At 38.1% G+C, this 25,596-nt stretch overlaps 1 protein-coding gene across 1 annotated transcript in view; it reads left to right on the top strand.

Annotated features, from left to right (window-relative positions):
• KCNMA1 (potassium calcium-activated channel subfamily M alpha 1) overlaps positions 1–25,596 on the top strand; it is a 518,368-nt gene that overhangs the window by 451,393 nt on the left and 41,379 nt on the right. Inside the window, 3 exon segments of the mRNA XM_086616846.1 lie at positions 12,120–12,243; positions 15,203–15,427; positions 18,703–18,895. Of these exon segments, the coding sequence (XP_086472972.1) occupies positions 12,120–12,243; positions 15,203–15,427; positions 18,703–18,895 (542 nt within the window).

Genomic DNA, 25,596 nt, shown 5'->3' with positions numbered 1-25,596 from the left:
TTAAAGTCTTAGCTGTCACCCTGTCCTGTCCGTGTGTAGTTCTTAAACAGCAGTGGCACTAATGATAGCACTAACCAATCAGGGGAACTCATGTGGTTAGTTTGCCTCAGCGATTCTCTTTTGTTGGATCCCTCTGAGTACGTTTTCTGTACTTAAGGCCATATGTGAGATGTATCATCACAATCAAAAATGAACCTGAATATTACCTTCCTTTTATCCTGTCGATTGAAATCAAATTTCTGTTAATTGATTTAGACTGATAAAAAAGCCTAATAATCTATGTACTTGCCAAAGCAAAGTTCAAAACTAATGCAGTTTTACTCAGGCTAAAAGCACATTAATTATGAAATACAGGGATTTTTTGGAGTATATACTCTGAAAGTGGGTGATGAAAACATCGTCATGTTGAGGATATTTTTCCCCTGTTGCTATGTGTACATTATTTTACACCAGTACGCCTTTGTATAACTATGTAGTTTCCTTCCATAGGACGAATTACCTCTAAGAGATTTGTTAAAACTAGAACTGCAACAAGAAATTGGAATCTGTTAAAATAACAAGGCAGTTGTGTTCTGTCTCACTGTGTTTCACCTTGTGCCGACTCAAGTCAGTCAGAAGAGAATCAGATAGCAGACATGAAGTTTTCTACATAGAAGCTGCTTCTGCTCTGGTTTTGCATATCTAAAGCAGCCAAGCTAGAACCTCAGTCCATAATTGGGTCCAGAACTAAATACCATAGCAGAGATTTTCCACTGCATATATATACACACACAGAAAAATGTAAACTTATTTTCATATATAAACAAACGCATTTGTGCAGTTTGGGATTTGTGTGTATGTATAACTGTAACTGCTCTGCAATTGCAGAGGATAAGTGAAAAAATTAATATGAATATATAGTTTTTTCCGTATATAAAATCACTCATTACTTCTATTGTTGACAATGATTTTGTTCCTTTAATGATTTTAGATACAGCTAGATAATATTCCTTTTATATTTCAGTCAGTAGACAGGAATTTTCTTTGGTCAGTTACAGAAGAATCCATATTTGTTTATTGTTACTGCAATATAGGGCATATTCAAGGACATAACATCTACAAGTCGTCTTCATCTCTGTTTAGACTACAGAAACAAAAGTGAGGATTGATTCACAGAGGGAAATGCACGCCAGCTGTGGCTTTTTTTTTTTTCTATTGACCATCTATTTCTGTTAAATGTATCATTAGAAGTTCTCTGCCTTCCTTGTTAGCTCAGCCTTGCCCATATGACACTGATTTACCTGCTTGTTTACAGTTTTATGAGGAAGAATAAAATGAACATACTGGCAAGCTTCTCTTTTATAGTGCCAGTTGTCGTGCTAGGATCGTTTTCAATTTGCTTACCTTTGGACAGTCTTCTTATCTGGTCCTAATAGTTTTAACCACTTGAAGTTTTAAATGTGTGGAGATTCTGCCCCTCACCAAATCCTAATTTGGGCAAGTAGAAGTAAAAGAAGGGGCGGGGGGCGGCGGGGGAGAGAGAAAGCTGCAACACTTGGAGCTGAGCACACTGTCCCTGTTTGCTATGTAAAGTATGCCTCATTCTTTTGATCTTGAGTAATAATAATTCTGGGGAAGTTATACTGTTTTCATATGCTTCAAAGCTGTGTCAAGTTTGCTGCTTAAGGGTACTTCTTTATTCTATTGGCTCTGGGTACTGAGATGACAGGTCCTCTGTACTAGGTGCAGGCTTTTTCAAGTCATAGCCTTCAGCAAAACATCAAATTACCAAATACAGGGTAACATACTTCTACACAAATGCCTTTCCTGTAGATATATTATACCATATATATTAAATACTTTAGTGTTACACGGTACATTTTATGTGCAATAGAAAGTGATGGTTTGAGGTAGCCTTAGGGTACTTTTTTCCACAAGCAGAAAAGCTAGTGTATACCGTATCAAGTATGGTTTTTACAGGACTTTCTGCCCGAAGGCCTTTGTAAATAAGTAATGATCAACAGATTGGCTGTGGGTTTTTGAAAAGCATGCCTGTGTCAGTTTGCATGATGGGGGAAGATTTTCAAAGTGGAGCCTACTTTCATTGCCTGCTGAAGAGGGACTGAGGGAGAGTAGTCGTCCTGAGCCTGAGCTGTCTGCTCAGTAGCACATCAGAATTGCTAAACGCAGGTCGAGCAGCCAGTGGAGAACTTGCCAGGCTTCCAAATCCAGACATTGTTTTCTTCCTCTTCTCCCTCGCTGCTAAATTTATTCACCAGGGCAGTGTTGGCACCCTCAGCCTCTCCCCAGACCCAGCCATCTCTTTGTCTCGCCCTTTATCTACACTGACTTAATTTTGGTTCAAGGTGCTAAATAAGACAAAGTGGATTGAATCAGAAGAGAGCTCTGTTCAGCTTTGTGTGTAATGGCCAAACGCTTTTCTCCTTTCTGATAAACAAAGGTGGGCTGTATTATCTGCTGTTTTGTACCCTTGTAAATTGCCTAAAGTGACAGGTACTTGCTTTCCTGCCCAGAAATCTTTAGTGTATGTCAGCTAAAAGTACACAAGAGGTAAATCAGCTAAAGCACTGTCATGTCTGTAGCTGATATTTATCTCTGCAATATTTTTCCTAAATTTACTTTAAAAGCTCCTTTTCAAAACCAGCTTCACCCCTGTCCCTCCCACAGAAACAGCTGGCTACTTTGCAGACTTTTCCTCAGATATGGTCCTGGATCTAGAGTGAGCCTGGAGGACAAGTCGTCTAGAGCACGTAAAGGAGGAATATGTGAAAAGTTCATTTATAAATTGTGATCAGAGTTGTGTCTTCAGAATCACTTTTTTTCAGCAGTCCTACAGTTAATACAATGTTGAAAATGCTGCCTAGATTTTAGATTTCCGCAGTGGCTATGGCAAATCAGGGAAAAGGGTATTGTTCCATGAGATAAAACTTTATGACTTCTGCTATCACTGGAGTAGTGCAGAGGGCAGAAGCTATATCATAGGGATTCCCTGGGATATCGTGACAAGAGGTCTGACAGGTGCTTATTTAGACCTGGTCAGAGTGGGAATTTTTTCAGATTTACTTACACATAAGTAGAAAGCTGTATTACCAAATATGATCTGGATAGATAGATTGGAGACATCTTTTCAATGTCATCTTTTTGATGTTGTTGTCTCTAAATGCCAGTAAATGAAATAAATAGATGGTAGGCATACAAATGTTCTTTGTATACATCACAAATGGTCTAGATTCACATTTAGCAAGTCAGTGTTCTAACTGAGTCCAGCATTGCATCAATGACATGAGCAAATCACAATGATGCAATCCATCAGAAACAATCCTTCAAATTCCAACCATATCTCAAAATGCAAATTACTAGAAAAATACATTGTCATGGTTATTTCTATCTGTTTACATAAACAGACGTCTGTCCCACTAACCCACAAGACATGAGTATTATTTAAAATAACTCCAACAGGAAAAAGATGGATACTTCTGTGGAGATGTGAACGCAAGGACATCCTGATACAATGAAAAGTAAAATTTAAACATGAAGTGGAAGGAAAAAGGAAGGAAAGCTGTGAGTAGCACAGTAATCACATATCAAGTCTCCTTCATGAGATGGAGAAGTAAAGTAGAACATTTGATGCCTCTGATGTCATGCAGTGATATCAGGTCACCTGTTCATCATCTCACAGTCACAGATCTTAGGCATATTGTTGATGAACAGCCATATTAAACATGAGGAGTCAATGTCACCTGAATAACAAATTATCAAATCTAGTTTTAAAAAAATTGTGTTATTTTGGATTCCGGAATGACCAGTAAATGTGAACAAGCCCTGGATATGAATCAAAAAGCCACTTAAAAGGATTGTTGCTGAGGCTCAAGTCTGCACTTAATGCTTTGGTAGCTGCTACGGCATGAGTGGAATACACTGACTTGAAGGAAATGTCAGCCCAGCTGAGTCAACTACCTCTTATGCAAGAACAAATAGCATATGACAGGGCCCAAGGGGCCTGAAGAGCAAACAAATAGTTTGTCCCTGTCCACTCTGAATGTAGTGGTGTAGTTGACATAGGCCTCTAGACAAGTAGCATACTCAGCAAAGGGTCATTATCATTAGTGTCCCTGATCACATAAGAATCAGAGGCATCAGAGGACGCTGGATTTTCAGTGTGTTGCCAAGGAGATTTCATAAGCCTGAGGATTTTTCTTGGTCAAGGATCTAAATAATTCCCAACCAAACCATAAAACTTACTCAGAGACTGTCAAGACCCAGCTAAGTGACACGGAAAAAAGTGAGCTTTTTGGCGTACATTTCTGGAAATGTAATGAGATTATTTATCTGAAGTGGAGGGGGGAAAACCTCCTGTCTTTTTTCCTGAAGTTGGATATAGTATTCTAAATACATGAACAATGGATGTGCACATTTATTTCCTCATCTGCCCACCCACTATGTACACTCCAACGTACACACACACTTCTAGTGCCACTCAGGATGAATTTTGTATTGCCCCTGCTGTTGTAGTGCTGCCTTTCCATGAGCTGAAACTGTGAGCTTTCTCATAGAAGCCAAAAAAAAGTGATGGGAGGTCTAGAAGGAACATTTCTCAAGCAAAAACTGGTAAAGACTTAAATATGGTCATTGTCCATGACTCCCCTAAACCAGGCACGAAGACAAGGTTTGATGAGGTGAAAGCTCACTGATTAACCATAATAATGGTTTATATTTATGTCGGTCTTGGAGAATTCCATCCTGTACTCTAAAATATACATCCTTTGTTAGCAATTTACAAGGCTAACTTATGCAGTGCTAATATGCAATGATAACTAAGCTGCAACACAGCAGGTATTAATAGCACATTTCACTTCCTGATTCTGTTTTACAAGTTCACGACAATCAACATGAGCAACAGGAGTAGCTCAGTAATCACTGTTACCTTAGACTGTTTTAACAAGGCTATAGAATGAAATGTTTGAATGATAGGGGTACTATACATTAGCCCTCTGACTGTTGCTACATTAGTAATTGTGTATAAACCATGGGAATAAGAAGAGTATCAGATTTTTTTTGAGAATACTGTGAAATCTTGTACAAGTGTTTTTGAGATGAGAGAGCAGTGTCAGGAAAAAGAAAATAATTTTACAGTGGAAAACTCAGCAGACTTTTTTGTAAAGCTCCAAAGTAACAGAAGATCCACTTGGATAAAGGCAATGGAAAGAAAAACTCTTTAGATTAAACCAGGTGTGCTGGTTTTGCTGGGATAGTTTTATTCACAGCAGCTAGTATGGGACCTATGTTTTGGATTTATGCTGGAAACAGTGTTGATAACACAGGGATGTTTTAGTTACTGCTGAGCAGTGCTCACACAGTTAAGGTCTTCTCTGCTTCTCACCCCGCCCCACCAGTGAGTAGGCTGGGGGGGCACAAGAAGTTGGGAGGGGACACAGCCAGGACAGCTGACTCCGACTGACCAAAGGGATATTCCATGTCATATGACATCATGTTCAGCATATAAAGCTGGGGGAACATGAAGGAAGAGGGGAGTGTTCAGAGTGATAGCATTTGTCTCAAGTATCTGTTAGACGTGATGGAGCCCTGCTTTCCTGGAGATGGCTGAACACCTGCCTGCTGATGGGAAGTAGGGAATGAATTCCTTGTTCTGCTTTGCAGGTGTGCGCAGCTTTTACTTTCCCTGTTAAACTGTCTTTATCTCATCTCATGAGTTTTCTCACTTTTACCCTTCTGATTTCTCTCCCCCCATCTCACCAGGGGCAGGGAGTGCGCAGCTGAGTGGGGCTGAGCTACTGGCTGGGGTTAAACCATGACACCAGATTTAAGGACAATAATGTATTCTTATAAACTTTGACTGCGAAAGTAGTAGCTTTTATTGTAAGGTATAAAGACTACCCACTCATTTAAGTGGCAAAAAACACTCCTATGTTTTATGATGCCACTGAACTATGGGTTTATTTTTTTACAAATGAAAAATTATTTTTTCAGGTACATTCTCCTACCTCTCAAAGATTGCTAGTTCTACAGCTTGAGTAGGTATAAGTAGGAAATATAAAACCAGAAGACACGTTGGCTGTGTGCCTTGTCTCCCCCTCATTAAATTGCTCATATAAAGTCTAAAAGTTAACTACTTTTTGACTTTTCTATGTGAGAGGATTCATACTTCAGAGCATATTCTGAGCATATCCTGAGATATCAAGATGCTTTAATGAGCAAGATTCTTACAGTAAACAGCTCTATATCAGTGTCCTTAGTAGTCTTGATAAATTAATGTGAAGTCTTCAGTAAGGCTTCCGAGGATAAAAAAACCCTTCAGCGACATCTGGGCAGAGCAAGAGGGAAGGAAGGAGAATGTTAGTATTCTTAGCACTGTAATTCAGCCATAAGCTTACACAGGGCACTAGGTACCAAGCATGTATTAGATATATTCGTCTTGGTAGATTTAGGGAAAAAGTCAGGACAGCGTAAGATTGTAGCCAATATTAGGATAGCTTCTGAGTATGACAAGAAAACCTTTAAAAGTAAACTGCAGATTTCTTTCTCTTGTCGCATTGAGTTTCTTCTTTAAAGCCCAGTGCACTTGGGCACTGAATCCTTGCAAATTTCATTGCTGATTAACCCTGTGAAAGAAAGGATCAGTAAGAGGAGTGTCATTAGTGTAACACACATAGGCAACAAATTCTCATTACAACTTAATACCATCCACACAGACTGCAGAGGGTCACAGGGAATGGCTAATGGTAGCCGACAAATGTTGGGTGTATTAGTCACAAAACATTTGCTGAATTCCATCAGAATGTCGGACAACCTTCACAGCTAGTCCCAGCGAGCTGCTGGAGTCATTGGAGTTTGCCTGTGACAAGCCGTCACTCTATCTTGGTTGAGCTTTATAGCACCAGTCAAAGCAGTCAGAGAAGATTGAAGTGACAGAGGCCCACTGAGTAAATAGTGAAACATGCAGCACATCATGAAATATTCAGCCAGGTGTAAAAGCTCTAAATGCTTTTTCAATTATTAGCACCTGCACTGGCTGCATATGGTCTAATGCTAACAGCATGTTAATTGGCACAATTTGTTAAGGTAGTTGTAGGAGAAATTTCAGAGGCATGAGACAGTCTCTAGTGTGTCTTCAATTCTATCTTACCTTCAGCAAACCCACTCCTCCTCCTAAAATGTGTGTGCATACGCTCACAAACATACATCCATATACAAAGTCAGGTAGGAAAACTCAAATTCCTGGACCACACACAAGATGAGTTTCAGGCCCTGAATCTTGAGCAGGAGACTGCTAACATCTTTTTGTGGGCAAAATCAAGGTATGTTTAATCTACCTGAGAAAGGCATATTGCAGACTTTGTCAAACACAGGTTGAAGAGGAGTTGTGTTGTTCCCAGGTGTATTTTGCCATTGATTTATATAAGAAGAATTATTGGAGGGCAGAAGAAAAGTAGCCAAGTCATTGTTTTACTGATGTGCAAAGACTAACAGATTACAGTTTTTCAGACAACACCAGGGTCCCTACTGGTCATACAGTATCTGGTTCCCAGTGCTCAACATATGGAGCAATTCCACTGCAGATCAATGATTGTATGTTGCTCTAATGCTCAGTTGCATATGAATGACAGTAAGAGGGTTAAGATAAAGGTGACAGAATACAGAGTGTGCTAAACAATCGTCATTTAAGAGGCAGCCATTCTCCCCAATGGTCTTTTCAGTTCTGTCCATTGCCAGTCATTACTCAGAAGTTCCAGACTCAAAAAACTCCAAGTAGGTAAGTTTGCAGGTATTTATAAATGTAGCTAGGAAAGCAGTGCTCTTTAAAATATAATGTTGACTTCCTCGCAGTAGGTTTGCTGAAGTGGAGATTTATGGTTTTGCTTTAGGCTGTTGTCTTCCAGGCAGACTTTTGGGGTTGCAGCTGTAGCATGGCATTTAGCATCGTTTTCAAGTTTAATTGATCATAAGTGGCATTATATGCTCTTCAAAACCTTGAAAAGATGATATTTTGCTCTTTGTTTTAAGTCATGCGTATGTAATATCTGCCATAAGAACCAGAGAAGCTATTTTTAAACTAGAGTTATGGATGAGGGAAATTTAACTTTTGCTCCTTTTTCTCCCATGCATGCTATATATGCCTATCTTTTCCTACCGGAATAACCAAATGCTTTCGTTGCTGCAAGTCGTAAAATCCAACATCTCAATTAAAACCAAACACTATGGATTTTAATCTACAGAAGGTAGTTCTTCCTATAATTTCAATTTTTCAAAGCAGATGACTTTACAGCCCTAGAGAACGTAATAGCTGTAGCGCTTACACAGGCGTTTCCACAGTAACCTGCCAATGTGACTCAAGCATGGCTTGACAGGGCCATCTTCAAGGGTGAGGGGGCAGAGAGGCTCTAGAAAACCATTCAGTCCATGATTTGCTGTAAGGGTAACAACTGTAATGCTTGTGTAATACAAATTTAAATGGGAAGAGGGGTGTCCAAACCCCTTAGGCAATTTGACAGCCTCGGCCTCTGTATGTCTGTCTTAATTAATTTTTAGTATTTGCAAACAGGTTTAGATCATCAGATTAACAAGATGTATATGTCCAAGTAGTAATACTATTTTATTACTGTATTGCTTCATAAAATGACCATGGCTTAAAAAAAAATATAAAATGCAAAGATCAATTCAGTTTTTAAATACATAAACCAGCATATCTTCTAACATGTGAGGACTAAGTTGGACCATAGTAGTAAACAGTTTTCAACCTCCATAGATGTCTTCAGGAATCGCTTTACTGAGAATGAAAAATCATTAATTAAAGACAGATTAAAATAATAGCTTAGCCCAGAAGATTTAAATTTAATAAACACACTTAAAGTAGTACCCACATAGTCTAAAACACAACGTGTGGTAGTCTTATCATAGTTTCCTGCTCAGGCAATAATCCATTCTCCTAGAGCAAAAGCAGTACAGTAATATCTATTAGCATCCTTTCTTGTGCGTCCCATTCTGTTTGCTTCTTTTAAGGATCCCACTTGCTGTACTCCAAGCAGTCAAGCAGAGGATCCAAACAATTTATCATATTGCAAATAAGTGCATGTATTGATATTAAAAAAATTTAAAATTTAAACCAAAAAAAAAATCACATTTGTTACCTCAAACGTCAATAGGGAGTTAAACAACCATAGAGTCATAGAATGGTTTGGATTGGAAGGGACCTTAAATATCGTCTAGTTCCAACCCCTCTGCCATGGGCAGGAGCACCTTCCACTAGATCAGGTTGCTCAAAGCGTCATCCAACCTGGCCTTGAACACCTCTGGGATGGGGCATCCACACCTTCTCTGGACAAACTGTTCCAGTGTTTCACCACTCTCACTGTAAAAAATTTCTTCTTTATCTCTAATTGAAATCTACCCTCTTTCAGTTTAAAGCCATTGCCTCGTCCTATCACTCCATGCCCTTATAAAAAGTCCCTCTCTAGCTTTCCTGTAGGCCCCCTTTAGGTACTGGAAGGCTGCTACAAGACCTCTCTGGAGCCTTCTCTTACCCGGGCTGAACAACCCGACTCTCTCAGCAAGCACCCGCAAGTGCTTCTCCTCAGGGCTGCTCTCAATCCATTCTCCACCCAGCCTGTACTCGTGCTTGGGATTGCCCTGACCCATGTGCAGGACCTTGCGTTGGCATTGTTGAACTTCATTAGGTTCTCACAGACCCACCTCTCCAGCCTGACAAGGTTCCTCTGGATGGCATCCCTTCTCGCCAGCGTGTCCACACCACCACACAGCTTGGTGTCATCTGCAAACTTGCTAAGGGTGCACTCGATCCCACTGTCCATGTCACTGACAAAGATGTTAAACAGCACCAACCCCTGAGGAACACCAGTTGCCTCAGACCTCAAGGCAGTTGTCCATAGTTTGATGTCAGATATCTGTTATCACCTGCTTAGTTGTAAGATTCCTTTCAATTTTTATAATTTCTGTGACTGAGAAAAAAACAAAAACACAAAAACAACTGAAAGAAAAACATTTCTGAGTGAATCTCCTGAAGATTCCCAACCTTTTGGCAAACGTGCTTACTTTGAAACACATGGCTAACAATTTCCATCAGAAAAATTAGCTAGGACAGAGCACCACTAAATGTCTGAACATGTGTGCACCCTTCAAATGGAATCCATGCTTGCAGACCATACTGTGCCACATGCAGCCATGAGCAGCAAGGGATGCCCCATGAACAGCATCATAGTTAGCTCTCAGCCAAAACTACCATGGCTGCAACTTGCTAATGGCTGGAGTAAGAGAACGCAGAGTCTAGATATTTTTCTAGAAATTAAAAAAACAATAAATTACTTGGTACAGCTTTTGCATCAAGAAGTCACTTCTGCTTCCCATAAAATGCACACTTGTGCAAGGCCTTACACTATTTTACACTATTCAACCTGAAGTAGAGTCAAAGTCCCCTAGAGATTCCTGTGCTGCCAAGGAGGGTTGATAGTGAAATGCACCGAGCTGTATCTCTGTTGAGTGAATGTAAAAAACTTCAAAATGTAGTATTTGGTTTTCCAGATGAGTCTGATTTATGCCTTGCTATGTAGTGCATTGCTTTTTCTTAAAGCATCAAAAGATTCTGGTTTAAATGGAACAGCTTCTCAAGTTCTTTTAAGTCGCTTTCTATAGAGTTAACCCTGTTTAAGTGAAATGAATGAGAATTTTCCACTCATTTCAACTGATATCTAATCAGTGGCTATAAAATTATACAAATTAATCACCCTGATGGAATTAGAGATTATACCTTTCTTAGACCTGCGAGCATAACTATTTTAAGCATGGTAACTTATCCTATATTCCTATGTTAGAACCTATGTCATACACAGTGTTCAAAGTCCGCTTTAGTAGACAATTCAGAAGAGAGATTCTTACTGCAGTGTGCTGGCTCATGTGCTTTAAAAGCAGTAAACTTTCCAGTTTTAAGGGTTCACCCAATATGAGCATTTCTTTAACAGGCTTCAAAAGGCAAACTGCTTTAAAATTTTGCTACCTGTCTGAGAGTACTTAGCATATTCCCACATTGCAAATATTTTCATCTTTGAAATGTTACAATTCTATATCAGGATATTTCAAGCATTCATGACAAAAACCTGAAGTAAAGACTTCTAGTTTTGCCAGAGAAAGCTCTGTTCCCTCCTTGAATTTAAGATTTTAGGGTCAGTTTACCCTATGCCTGGTAAACATGGTCCTCCTTCTAATGCTATTGTACAATGCAATCACTTAGGGGTCCTCACTAGCATCTGAGAGTGTTGGAGTCACTTAGTACTTAGCTTAATGTTTGATTTTAGCACATAAATTAAAGAACTGTATGTGTCTGTGCTTAGATGCAACTATATAGCTGGAGAGCAAGTTTACAAAAATGTCTTTTATTTGCTTCTCCTTTGAGAAGCCTTGTGCTTTAAAATCTTGCTGCAAAAACACTTAGAAGGTTATCACAGGTAGAGTTGTCAGAGAAAATGGACATTGTTGTTTGGTATTAAAATCATGTATTCCAGATGTGGGCATTTGTTAGTCAGGCTGCTCTAAAATGACATACTGTTGAATCTTTAAAGGGCTTCAGTTTGGGAAAGCAAAATATGATTGGGCAAATTGCTAAAATATTTAAAGTGCAGCCTGTTAAAGCTTTTACTGCGAAGAGCATCACGTCAGAAGTTGTATGTGGTAAAAGCAAGTAATTGGCTTTCCATACTTATGCCAGTCAGTCAGCATGGGGCTTTGCTCCTATCCCTTCTACTTCATCGCAGATGCTTAATAGCAACTCCAATATTTATTTTGGAGGGGTGAGACTGGAAAGAAAAAACTTTTATGGATATGATGGTGTTAGAAAGCCTTGTTTAAAAGTAAATGGTAATTGGTGCAGAAAGAGTATAGAAAATCTTCGAAACTACACCCAAAATTTAAAAATTAACTTTTTTTTCTTTTCAGCTTTTGTTTAAAAGTGCGAGCATTGAAAGCATGTTAAAGTGTAAATACATTTCATTTTTTTACTTGTATCCCTCTTTGAACACAGCTCTTGGGATATCTTTCCATCCATAATTCATAATATTTTCCACTTATGTTGTCCTCAACTTGTTTTTCCCCAGGCATGACCCCTTGTTAATTCCTGGCAACGAACAGATTGACAATATGGATGCCAATGTGAAAAAATATGACTCTACAGGGATGTTTCATTGGTGTCCAGCCAAGGACATTGAAAAGGTTATTTTGGTAGGTATTGATGATAAGCTGTGTTTGAAAAGAGGTTATTTGAACCGTGAACTGGTGTCTAATGGATAAATAAATAAATCTCTACTATCATTAAATCCAATGAATCAAAATCGGAAATGCAGCGTGGTGAAATCGAAGCTGGCATTTTGGTTAAAGAGTTTTGATTACATGAATCTGTATGCCACATGCAACAATAAAAATTGGTCCACAATAGAGAGTTTCTTTCATAAGCTGAAATTTGCAAATTTGCTTTAAGTCTTTAGAGAATTAAGATTGGAAATACTTAAATGTTTACACATCCCATTTATCTCTTTACACAAAGCAGTAATGATTCTAATACAGGCAAGTGTTGCTTTGCATTATCTCTTACTTATTGATGTGAATTTTGCTCTCTTAGAACTTCTCTTTCAATTTCCAACATCTCGAGATGCCCAAATAGGCCAGAGTAAGTAGTACTACTACTCTGCCTCTCTAGCATGTTGCAGTGAGCCTAGTCTATGTTTGTTTCATTTGTTTAACTGGGGAAACCATCAAACTGACTCAAGTCATTAAAAATAATTAGAAGGCCTATCACAGTCTATTTTGCTCGATGAAAGTTTGTGCCACTTGTGCTCATGTACTCATACCTAAGAGTAACAAGTTACTAACTCCAGATCTCATACACAAAACTGATGATATTTGAAATGAAGTCCCTGGTGGATCTTCACTTTGTCGCACTTCATAAAGGTTTTCCTGAACCTGCTCTCTTAGATTTTCCTGCACTGTGGCACAGTGTAGGCGACGATGGTGACAGCCCCGGTTTATTCTAGCAGTCAGGGGTTAAAAGCTTGTCTCGACTTCTCCTCAGGGGTTTCAGTAATAACCGTGACGTTGCCTGGAATTGCAATATTGGTGTTTAAACAGTCAAGCAAGTAAATTCCAAATTCTAGAGACTGAGCCGTGAGATGGAGTTTGGCTGAACAGCTTTAAATAATATGCATTTATATGTATTCAGCCGTCAAGGAGGGGCAGCCCTACTGTACAATACTTTGTAATAGACAGAGATAGAAACATGCCCTCATGCTCTAAATGCATTTTAGCTGACAACCTTTACATATTATCCCACTTTGTAAAGTGTTTCTTCAAAAATGGTGCTGTGGAGTGCCTCTTTTTTCATCTCTTGCTGACACCGTGTCAGTTTTTTCCTCTACTAGCCTGTGAATCTGCAAGTCTGGCCAGGTTGTTTCTACTTCATGCATCATCACCAAAAAAGACACTGCCAGCAAAATGCTTCCCTGCACCTTTTCAACCTCACAGTCCATGATTTGTGTCTGCATTCATATCCATGCAAAATTAACGCTGTCCTTAGAGACCACACAAGTACAAATTAGTACATAATTTGAAGATGATAGGATTTCCCAGGTTGTCTTCTAATTGATACTTGATGATGCCTCAATCAGAAAAGAATTAATTTTTCTGCCCAAGGTCTGTTTTGGCTCTGCGAGATTCTAGCAGTATCAGGTAGTAAGAACTTAATTTGACATGCAGTCAAATTTACATGACTATGTACAGATCAATGACTATTATAGAGTGACATTTTTTACATAATTTCTTTCAAGACTTAGTCTCTGTCTTGTAAAGTCTGAGTATTCCAGACCCGTAGGCAGAGGCATGGGACAGCTTGCATGCTTCATTTGAGCATTCACTTATGCCTTCTGCTGTTTGAAAGGCCGAGACCACTCTCTTAGTAGAGTTGTATTAAAATCAGCGTAATTGCCCCAGAGAAGTTGAAAGCTTGTGTATTTTTTAACAGATGAGAAAACTTCTAATCAGAGTTCCTGTTCTTCTTACATAGTGAACACCTCTGCTGCGTATTCCAGTCTGCATTGCACAATAACGTGCTTCCATAATTTAGAAAAAGGGCATATGCTATGGATAAGCAAGGGGGAAATTTTGCAGTTCACCGTTGTCTTAGTTTTATTCATGGGCAAAACTTCTGTGTAATGGTACTGAGCGTACAACTTGTTGGCAATATGATATCAGTGGATCTGCAGCTACTTGATGGAGTGCAATAATGCTAAGACTGGCTCCAGAAATTACGGTCATTTTTTGGTAATGACTTTATTTATTCATCTTGGTGTTTGAATTGCCTGTTCAACTGACATTACCACAGATGAAATTAGTGCAAAAATTTATTCTTGTCACTGAGACAAGAAGATAATTCTGAATATCATTCAAATGTTCTCCATGAAACTTTTTTTCCTTCTATCTATTCAACAACTCATGAAGTCCAGTGGATCTGAAAAGTTAGTATCAGTCATGATCTTGCCCACTAGTTTTTCCTTACTGACAGAAGCTCTGAGGAGTATTGTGGGTATCCATTGTAAAGCAGCACAGTGCAGAGCATTCTTTGTTTGCTTCTCAGGGTAGTGGCAGCTTGTCCTAAAATAAGAATTTTGACTCTAAGAGAATTTGGTCCTCAATTCACAAGATATGTGTAATACCGCAAAGCCCTACTAAAACCATTGGGCACTCACATTTTCCTTTTCAAATTGGTCCTGGAAAAAACCCACTAGTGAATTGTCAGCTAAGACTGGTTTTGCATCTCTTTTCTGTAATCCTTCTAATGGCTTAATGCATCGTAGGTCAAATTCTGTTCTTAGCTAAACCCACAGTACTTTGGTTGTAACCAGTCTTAATCCACATGTGTAGAAACATATACAGGACCAGAATTTGGTCCAGTACAATGTCTTCCCGAATGCTGAAGGATTTACAAACAAGAATGAAATTTTCTTCTGCTGAGCACGTTTAATGAAGAATAAATAAGGGTAAAATGAACAGCTATTATCAAACTGCGTCTTTGTGCATGAAAAATATTGACAGTTGTGTTTTTCCTGGTTTAAAACTCAATATATGATTTAAGCTTCCCTTTGTTTCATTTCTCCCTTGTCTTTTTGTTTTTGTTTTTTTTTTTTTTTAGACTCGAAGTGAAGCAGCGATGACAGTTTTAAGTGGGCATGTAGTCGTTTGCATATTTGGGGATGTTAAATCTGCTTTGATTGGATTAAGAAATTTAGTGATGCCATTACGAGCCAGCAACTTTCACTACCATGAACTCAAGCATATTGTGTTTGTGGGTTCACTTGAATACCTGAGAAGGGAATGGGAGACACTGCATAACTTCCCCAAGGTTTCAATCTTGCCTGTAAGTCCAAAGCCATATTATTGATACTTTGTTATTTAGGACACCAACTGGACAGATTCATATTGTCTTTGATCTTAGGCTTTTTTACTTTTGTCTACTTATAGGCCTGAGGACTTAGATTTTCCCTTTACTGTCTGTATGAAAACAGAGCCCTGTGAGACCTTATTAGAAGATATTTGCCGCTGTGTTTGGTTCCTCGTCATCCTCATCGGATGAATTTCAGCTGCTATCAAATGTATTAGCTGTGTTATATATCGAGCATTCACTGTAGTGCACTGCATGTAGCCAGTTCTGATGTTGTGATTTCCCTGACAGAATGACAGTAGTTATTTATGACGTTTTTTATATATTTATACCCATAAAATCTTTGAAAACAAATTATTGTTAATCTGTCTACATAATATCCATCGGTATTCATAAAACCTTTCTGTAGGCTGGCCTACTTTATAAGGAACATTGCCATAGCATTTCAGTTCAACAAGAGTCCTGCCATCCTCTTGTATTGAAGTATGGCAAAACCCTGACCCTTTTGAAATCAATGAAAAGCTCCTATTGATTTTAGTAGAGACAACCACTAAAACCACAATTCAGAGGTCCTTTTTCTCTTATAAATCATTATCATTCACTCATGTGCCCAAAATGTGGAAACATGAGCTCCAGGACAAACAAATGAAGCCCTCCAAGCTAGTGATCTTAGGTGATCATAGCTGTAAATGACCCACAGAAATGTAGGCAGGAAGGAAATGAGCCCATGGTGTTAGTATGAAAGAGAATGCTCTGTACGGTACAGAGTAAAGTTAGTTTGGATGTTTTTATCAGAATGAAAAATTATGAGTTTACCAGTTCTTAATAATTACATTTCAGCAGTTAAAAATAAATAAATCAATGATGGATGTAACCTCAACTGAATAAGTCTATAGAATGGAAAGACTGCCTTCACTTTTTGATTAATTCAGGCTGTAGATCTTTGTTACTGTAAATGCAGTTTTAGTGTTAGCCCTTGGCTTTTTTTGTAAACTGATCCAACAGGCAGTGTCACAAGATTCTCTGCTGTCACGAAAATGGTGTCAATATCAGATTTGGTCAGTTAATATCCTCCTCTTCCTGCCAATCCCTTTTAACTCCAGTCACTGTGAAGGCTAAAGACTAAGGAATCAGAATTAAATTAATAATACTGTTGAAGTGTGGAGCAGAATAGAATCCAGCTCCTACTTCTAAACTATCAAGTATGTAAAGTGTATCCATTATTATAATGCATATTTGTAAAGTTTCGATTCTGAATTCTGAAGAGGCATTAAGGAAATGTACACCACCTTTATATTCCCCAGTCAGTATGCACCCAACGTTAGAGTAGTTTTGGACTAATTAAAACAGCTTAAGTAGTTAGTTAATGCACCTTTAAAAATACAGAATATGTAAAGGAATTGTTTCTTACATAGTGCTTACATCAGGGGTGCTGAAGACCCTCACAGACTTCATTGCTGCTTTTTCTTTTTTTTTTCTTCTTAGCATATCTGGTTCAAAATGGTGATATAAAGTTAAAAATATTAGCATTATTCTGATCTAATTATACTAATTTAAAAGTCTACTAAAGTTTCTGAAATCATACCAGTAGGAATCATGTGTTAAAGGGAGGCCACTCAAACTCATTTCCTACTTCTCTGTGCTTTGGTTCACGAGGTAAAACTTGCTGCTGTTGTCTGATGGGGATGTGGTTACAGCTGGATGTGAAAACATTTATTCTGGTTTTGGTTTTGTTTGTGTTTTTTTTTTAAAGTGGAAATTTAATTTAAAATCTGTATTAAAGGAGGCAGTTAAGCTGCTAAGTAAACTCTTAAAAAGTAGGCAAATGCCAATTTTAAATATCCTCAGGCAGCCTTAATTCTGTCCCTTTGCATAAAATCATTAGGAGTAAGCCTTTAATTAATCACATGATTGCATATTATTTTTCCCCACAGGAATCCTGCTTCACTTGATGCACAGTACAGACACAAAGGGCTAAATTAAGGTGGCAGGAATAATCATATCCTAACTTTTGAGTACTTTATAACTAAATCATATCTGTTTAATATATACTGTTTTCCACAAGGCTTCATGCCTCAAATTATTGAAAGTAACGTGGAATAGTCAGGCTGGTTATCTGAAACTAGATGGCAATCACTGCATAAGAATTGAGCTCTGCCTCCACTTTGTGCTTTTTAAATTCAATTTTGTATCGAATATTCCCAGTGGAGTTCAGGAGACATTCACCATGAGTCATCAGGAGGTGGAAGAGTAGGGTTTTGACTTGGTTTTATGAAAGTCGCTGTGTGACAAGGGGACATCTTAGTTTCCTCATCATCATTAGGGTCTTTGGGTACCAAACCATGTCAGGCAGCAGAGCAGAATCTAGTTTCCACAAAAAAAAACTTTTTTTTTTTTTTTTCCTGGACCTTGCAGCCCCTGTGACATAGACTTAATATTCTGTAACTAGAGATGTGGACTGTTGGATGTGAAAGGCAAGTGTTACCTTTAAACAAAACATAATGGGTTAAGTGTCATGTCTCGGTTGTGTTGACTATGAAAAAAAACCCCATGGACTACCATAACATTTCATTTTAGTTATTGCATTTGTTCTCTGATTGCAAATTGTGGAAGCAGGGAATGTTGCATGAGTTGTGCCCATTAAGATAAAGTCTTGTTTCTGTTTCAAAGGGTTTTATCACAGAACTTTGAAGATCAGTGTCTTTTCCTTCTAGAAGGACTAAAAACATGCATTGAAAAGGATTAACCTTTTTTGTGCATTGCTCCAGGTAGTAAAAAAAATAGCTTTATCCTGATTGCATTTCAAATGTGTAGGACACATAATGCTTTCCTGTTTAAATTGCTGTTCTTTTGCCCAAGACCATTGCGACTTGGTGGTAGATAAATAGACATTTAAAACACACTCCTTGTTATATTTGGAGAGCCAGAGGTTGCCACATGATAGCAACTTAAATCAAGACAATTTCAAGTCACCGATGAGATGTAGAATGCTGGCATTATTCCTGTTTCTTGTTTGTTAGTAATAGCTTGACTGAGTATTGAGACTGAACCTAAAATGCTGCCATCAGCACCAACTACCCTTTAGATTAGCACACATCTCCTATTCCCTGGCACATAGTTAGACCAGCTTAATGTCAGAGCATAAAAAAGATACTTGTTAAATAATTTCCCAAAGCTCCTTCTCAATCTTTAATTTGTTTTTCTTTTTTTCCTCTCCTGCCCCCCCCGCCCTTTTTTTCCCTGTGCCGAAGGGTACGCCATTAAGTCGGGCTGATTTAAGGGCTGTCAACATCAACCTCTGCGACATGTGCGTTATCCTGTCAGCCAATCAGAATAATATTGATGATGCTTCGCTGCAGGACAAGGAATGCATCTTGGCGTCACTCAACATCAAATCTATGCAGTTTGATGACAGCATTGGGGTCTTGCAGGCTAATTCCCAAGGTAAGGACTGCCCTATAATACTTCTCTGCAGTGCCTACAGGGGACAGGACCTGGCAGGAAGAATATCCCTCACTCAGTAATTCAAAGAGCCCTACATCAGCTTGCTTGACAGTTAAACCTGCTGATTGGTATGATGGCTTTTAAAGGGACAGTCACGTAGTTTCTCTGCTACATCACAAAGCACATCTTGCAGAGATAAAATGAATGAACGTGAAACTGATGTTTTTTCTCATTTAAAAAATTTCCAAAAAAAATATATAAAATTATTGCTTTTTCACCCGGCCCTGCCCTGTGGCTCTGTGGCTTTCTTACCAGGGCAGCTGCGGTTATATAGCCAAAGCTAACTCATACTCACTTCGGAATACCTGAAGCTTCTGTCTAACAAGATTTCTTTTTTATGTAAAGCACATTGCAACCACAGAGAAAAAGAGCTGAGCAATACAAGCCAAAAAGTAAAATAAAAAGGAGAATTTTAGGCTCTCTTTACAGTTCCTGTGCCTTCTTGCTCAAAAAGCCACTTAGAATTAACTCAAAGCTGATTACTTCACGTGGTTTGACATGTACTCATCCCATTTAAGGACATTCAACAAAATCTTTCAGTCTTTACTGAGAGCAGGGGACTGATTCATAGGTAGCCAAAGGCTATTTTACACCAACTGTGCCTGTGCAAAGCAGCTGCAAAGCAGTCATAAGCACCCTGGCAAAGACCATCAGTGTGAAAACAATCATCTTCCCATCCCTGAAGGGTCTTCCAGCTTATGCAGCTGAAGTCCAACCTTTGATAAACCTCTTAAGTGCTGCAGTAAACAGTAAATACTCCCTTTGCATCTAGCCCTGCTATAATGTAGGTGTAGAAAGAATAGTGCTTTGTTCTGCAATTTCCCCGTGAGCCTGACCTAGAGATAGTTTTCCCTCAAGGACTGTGAGAACTAAGATTAAGTTCAGTTTTTCCTCTTTACTCTCTGATCAGGAAATCGGAATTATGAGCCAAAAATCAGAGGCAGCAATGTAACTTCTTAAATACAAAAACTTCTTGAACGTGGAAAATTCTTCCTTAGAATTGGCAATAAAACTGGAATTAAATTGTACTGGAAGACTAAAAGTTTGAAATTTTCAAGGTCACTTTGGATAGCTCTCTGGATAACAAGTAGATTTAGAGAAGAAGAGGAAGTGTTTTTTTCAGTCCCATGGGTGTTTGAAGTTTCAAATCTGTGGCCCGGAAGCAATACAACTCCAAATATTTCATAGGTCTTCCCTTAAAAATTTGTGAGATTGACTTTCTCACACTATGATAACTTATAGTCATGATTAGGAAACTCATTGAAGAAGTGGAAGACAGGCATGGAGTTTCCTTGTTTTGCTGATTTAGAGCTGGGATTTGAAATTTTGTATCTCAAAACCAGATGTGTATTTTTGCTACCAGGCTATTGGCTATTCTTTAGTGGGTCTCTCTAAGACTCCTATTACACGCATAGTTAAAATCATCAAGAAATAGAATTTGTTTGTCTCATGCCTTTCCTCCTTTCCTTCCTGTTCTTGAGCACGGACAGTCTGAGAGAATGTCCTTCTTCTGCCTTTGCTCAGAGGTTAGTTAAAATACAATGCTTGGCTCTTGTATTTTACCTCTGGCAGTACACTGGATCTTAGACCGTCCCTCAATGAGGATGGAAAAACCTAGCAATATAACAGTCTTGTGCACCACATGAACACCTGTCATTTTTTACTCTCCATCCTTGGAGGCATTCAAGACCTGACTGCATAAAGCCTTGAAGAACCTGATCTGACCTCATAGCTGACCCTGGAGACCCTCTGATGGCCCTTCCAGCCTGAATTGTTCTATGATTCAATAATATCCAGGTTGCTGCATAGCTTCTGTCAGGAGATGTAGACTAGGGCCATGGTCCAAATCCCTTCAGCCCCTATTCAATGGTGCTAATGCAGAGAAGCAGGAGCACAATAGATTAGCACATACTTAGAAATTCTGGACATTTCTTCAGGTAAATATCAGTCTGCCTGTAAAAAAATTAAGGTGACACTTTCTGTAGCTTTTCTGGGGAAACGGGGCATAACATTAGGCAGGTAACCAGCACCCTGTTTTAGTTGGGAGCACTGACTAGGGTGGGGTTCTTCTAAAACCAGTTGCTTCAGAAAATAATTATCTTCCCAGGAAATTCTCTGCTTATGCTAGTCATAACTCCTGAATGGGTTGCATTGCTTTCAGTACAGTACATTTTCTTGAAAGACCTTAAATACAATGGTTAGACTGTCAGAAGCAATTAGATCTGTAGATAGCACAAACTTTACTGGAAATTATATCCAATGTGACATTTTTGTCTATGAAATGTGACTTTAACGTATGGTGGACACAACTATCATGACAGTTATATAAACCAGGTGATTCAACTTTTGCTGGCCAACAAGCAGCATACTGGAACCACCTCACAACTCCTTACTAACAATTGCATACCTTTATTTACAGAGCGAGTTGTCATATTACTTTGGTTTAAACATTTGTGTATTGTTTGACATGCTTACTTATCTTAAACACATTAGCTAGTACAAACCTTAAGTATTGACAGTCTGAATTTTTCTAGATCTGAATGTATGATTTTGAATTAAGACATTTCTCACCAACACCTTTGAAAGTGTGTTGTGTGCTGTTCTTTTATGAGACTTCTATTAATGATCATAGGAAACACTGACATTAGAATATCTGGATGTGTGCAAGAATGTCTGTTGACCTGTGACAGGGTGCTAAAAAGAGAAGAAACAAAACAAAATATGTGAGCAGCCCAAGAAACTTATGGGCTAAGCTGTGAGATTTTTGGTGAGGGTAACCATATATAGTGTAACCATGCTCTTGCTATTCTAAGTAATAAGCTTGTTTAATTTTGTAGTCACTAAGCAGTGGAATCTCATATGAACACCTGATACGTAATTTATGTTTATGCCTCTGAAAAAGAAAAAAAATACAGTCATTTAATTGATAATTTATTGAATGCATAAGGATCTTTTCAGTTTTCATCTGTGATTATTTCACTCCAGCGTCAGACAAAAGATGACACCAGTACAACAAGTCTGGCTTAAAAAGCAAGATGCAAATTTATTTAACCATCAGATAAGCCATAATCATTGGCTAGTGCTGAAGCGCAGGGCCATATCTGTAACTCCTTTGTTCTAAGTTGGTAGCAGAAAAAGAACCCACAAATTTGGGGATTTCATTCTCTTTTCCCCAGAGGCTCACCTTCATCATCTACTTTAACAGCAAAGTCACTTCCGGTCCTAGGCATATGAACATTAATCACTAGCCAACCTTCTATATCCATCCAATAATGCCCTTTCCAACCAGGGACATTGCATTGCACCAACAACTGAACCCAGATGCAATCTGAGAGGAAAGGCCTTACAGAAGGAGGATGTACTATGACAGAAAGGCTCCCTGATAGGGAAACTTCTGTAATAAGGCCACCAGTTCCCAATGGATAAACTGCTGAATGAAAGTCTACTGAATTAATCTGGTTTATATCAACAAAGGATTTTCTCATTATTAGTTCAAAATGAACTTAATACGCACACAGCCGTTCTCATGCAGGAATAAAGACTTGCTAATGTCTCCTTCTAGTGTTAAAATATTCCCAGGCTTTTGGACTGGGTAGCGTTAATTATCTGGACCTTCTATAAGTAGTTAGACAATACTTTTATCCTCTGGTCTGCCTGCATTGAGTCCCAGCTGATCTTGCCATAATTGCATCTTAACCAAGCAGAGTGCTCTGGCTTGACCTCCTGAAGAAGAAAAAATAGCTCACAGTTCCAAGGCACAGAAACAAAAAAAAATATTCTGGACAGAGCTTCGAAGGACCGTGAAGTACCCAGAGTTGATGACAGTAAACTATCTAAGTTGCAAAATCTATGTTCATCATCAGCTGTCTATAAACATATGACCAAATGCATGACTACACAGAACTGTGAATGGAAACAAGGTGCCTTCTGTAGAAGTAAAAGCTTACTAACTGTTCTGGATGGATTTGCTAGTCTCCTTCCCATAGAATGCGTAATTCTGCTCAAAAATAACAAATTCTTTCAAATTGGAACTCTATTGTTGAAAGTTCTCATGTTGAAAGCATTCACTCACTTTCATTGAGGTATCTCAGCTTCTGAGATACAAAATGCTGCAAATTTGGAGTTTGGCCCACCTCTTCACAAAATGACTCATAAACTCAGTCAGATGTCTTATTTGTGACAAGCCAAGTCCTGTTTTATCTTGCAGTTCCTCTTATAGATGTGGACTGATTGTCTTCCTAGAAAGGTTTGTAAAGTGGTATGTTTGTGGTGGAGAAAAAAGATCACTCTTAGGTACTGGAGATTCTTTTATTGTCCCTTGATCCTTCCTGATTCTCATTCTGTCCCCTCAAATACAAAGTGAGATTATTTTATCAAGAAGTATTTTGGAGAGAAGGCCAAAGAATATTAGATCCATGTTAAGCATTTGTGCTTCCTAGCCATAATGTTTTTCAAAAGCACCTGGGGAGATTGAGTCCAAGATGGACTCTGCCGTGGGAGTTATGTTGGGAGAGCTCCAGTAATTCTCCTTTCATTCGTCCTGTTAACCTTTCCATCCTTTCTTCTTTGGGTAGCGTCTATTGACTGTTCCCCTTTAGTTTTTCTTGTTTCTCTTTCAGAGTCTTAGGTTGTGGGAATTTTACTTGTTGTTTTACCCACTAGATGAACGGGAACATCACAAAATATTTTTCTTCAGTTGTAACTAAAACTGCTATTTGGCTTTCTTCCCCAAAACCAGAAAGACAATTATACTTAACTGTTTAGAGATTTATAAATACTGTACCAGAGTAGCCTCTGGGTAGTAACTTTAGATATCCAACTCAATAATTTTCTTTTATTGGACAGTGATTTAGATTTTATTTTGAGTCCTATATAACAAGAGCAGTACATTTCATTAAAAAACACTTACTAAACAATAAAGAAAAGTGATCTTATGGCTCTAAGCAGGTCTAAACTACAGAAACGGGAGACTGTATACTAACATTTTTTCTATGGACATTACAAGACAGACTGCAGTACATCAGAGTAGATATATTTCAGTGTAGTAACAATTGCAGCTGTTTTCTGAATGACTTCAACTTATGAGAGTTTTCCCTAGGAACACTATTTCAACACGAGAGATCTTTTTAGGGCCTTCATTTACAGTTCTTGTAATAGATCCTCCAACAAGAAAGAATGAAGAGAGAAAAATAAAAAGGGGATGAACTCCTGGGTAATACATCTCATGCATTGTGGCAGGATTCTTCTGGGGAAAATCCTATAAAATCAAGTAAACATACTCAGAATTTTACACACTGACTTTCAAGTGTAACAGATTGCACAAACTGAAATAACCTTGTACAGTTTAGTTTCATTTGATCCAGTTCCCTTAAAAATCACTTTTGGCTGCATCATTGTTTTTTGCTGGAGCTCACTTAAACTTTGATTGAAAGGACAAAACCAGTTAGTCACTGAGTTTCATTAGCTTTATTTCTCACTCTGTTGATTAATTCTTAAATTATTGCAATTTTTGATGGACTTCATCTCACAATCTGCTGCAAGAAATTTCCTATTAAAATTAGAGATCTACATTCCAATGTGTTTGCAGGTAATACATTATTTTTCACCTCTACAGATAATAATTCTTGATTGTTTTATCTCTAAAATGTTAGCAAAAGAGAGAGAATCACAATAGTATTATCAGGATTGGAAATGAGAGAAAATTCTTGAACAAGGGGAAAGGGTAAACACTGTCCGAAATGCTTGGTTAGCAAAGATTTTGTGTCACTTTCAGAGACAGCTGTATTGTAATGCAGTTAGAGATGTTTGTTATAAGTTCAAAACAATAGTTTTATTTCTGAATGACGGTTCTTTGGTGAAGGTTGAATCTTATTTCTCTTATTTTCTAGTCATAAGATAAAGTTTTTAAATGAAGATTTCAGAATATAGGGTTTGATAATCATAGATGCAGTTACTTTTCAGGCTGTTATAGAATTCAATATTCTGTGGCAACTCCAGCACTGTTTCTTACATTTCATTTGTTATGTTACATGAAAATGTAGAAATAAAGAGCCTTACTTTGAAATACAAAAAATCAAACTCTATTTAAGCCAGCTAAATAATTTCAGAGTTTGAGGAGTTACTTAACATCCTTAGGAAAGCATGTAAGTAAATGTAGAATATTAAATGTAGATTTTATATTAAAAATAATAATGAATAATGCTGTCAAAAAGTGAAATATTTGGGGTAATTTTTTTAGGCGTCAATGTGAGCTATGACATTAACTTTAATTTTTTCAGCACTTAGATTCCTCTGTGTCTTTGCAAGTCAATGCAATTTAGGCTGCAGAATGCTTGTTTTACCTAAAGATAGCTCATAATTTTCTAAATCACACAGATTTCTAAAAAATTTTCTCTTAGACAATATCAATCCTACCAGTCATATTTGCAAAAATGGCAAGTATTTTGCGTTGACATCAGGGTTATTGAATTGTCAGGGTTATTGGTTTGATAGTTTAGTGTAAGGGTTACCTGTGATTAAGGATGTTTCTATGCTGTCTGTTTCTGAATGCTCCTTGTATTTTTGCTAGTATCAGTTGTTGTAAGTGACCAAAAATAATAATCCAGTTAACAAAATTTTCTAGTTGGTTGATTGTCATTTAA

This window comes from Tauraco erythrolophus, chromosome 9 (assembly GCF_009769465.1).
Source record: "Tauraco erythrolophus isolate bTauEry1 chromosome 9, bTauEry1.pri, whole genome shotgun sequence".
NCBI lineage: Eukaryota > Metazoa > Chordata > Aves > Musophagiformes > Musophagidae > Tauraco > Tauraco erythrolophus.
Note: the sequence above shows the minus strand (reverse complement) of the source record. Positions and strands in the feature narration are given on the sequence as shown.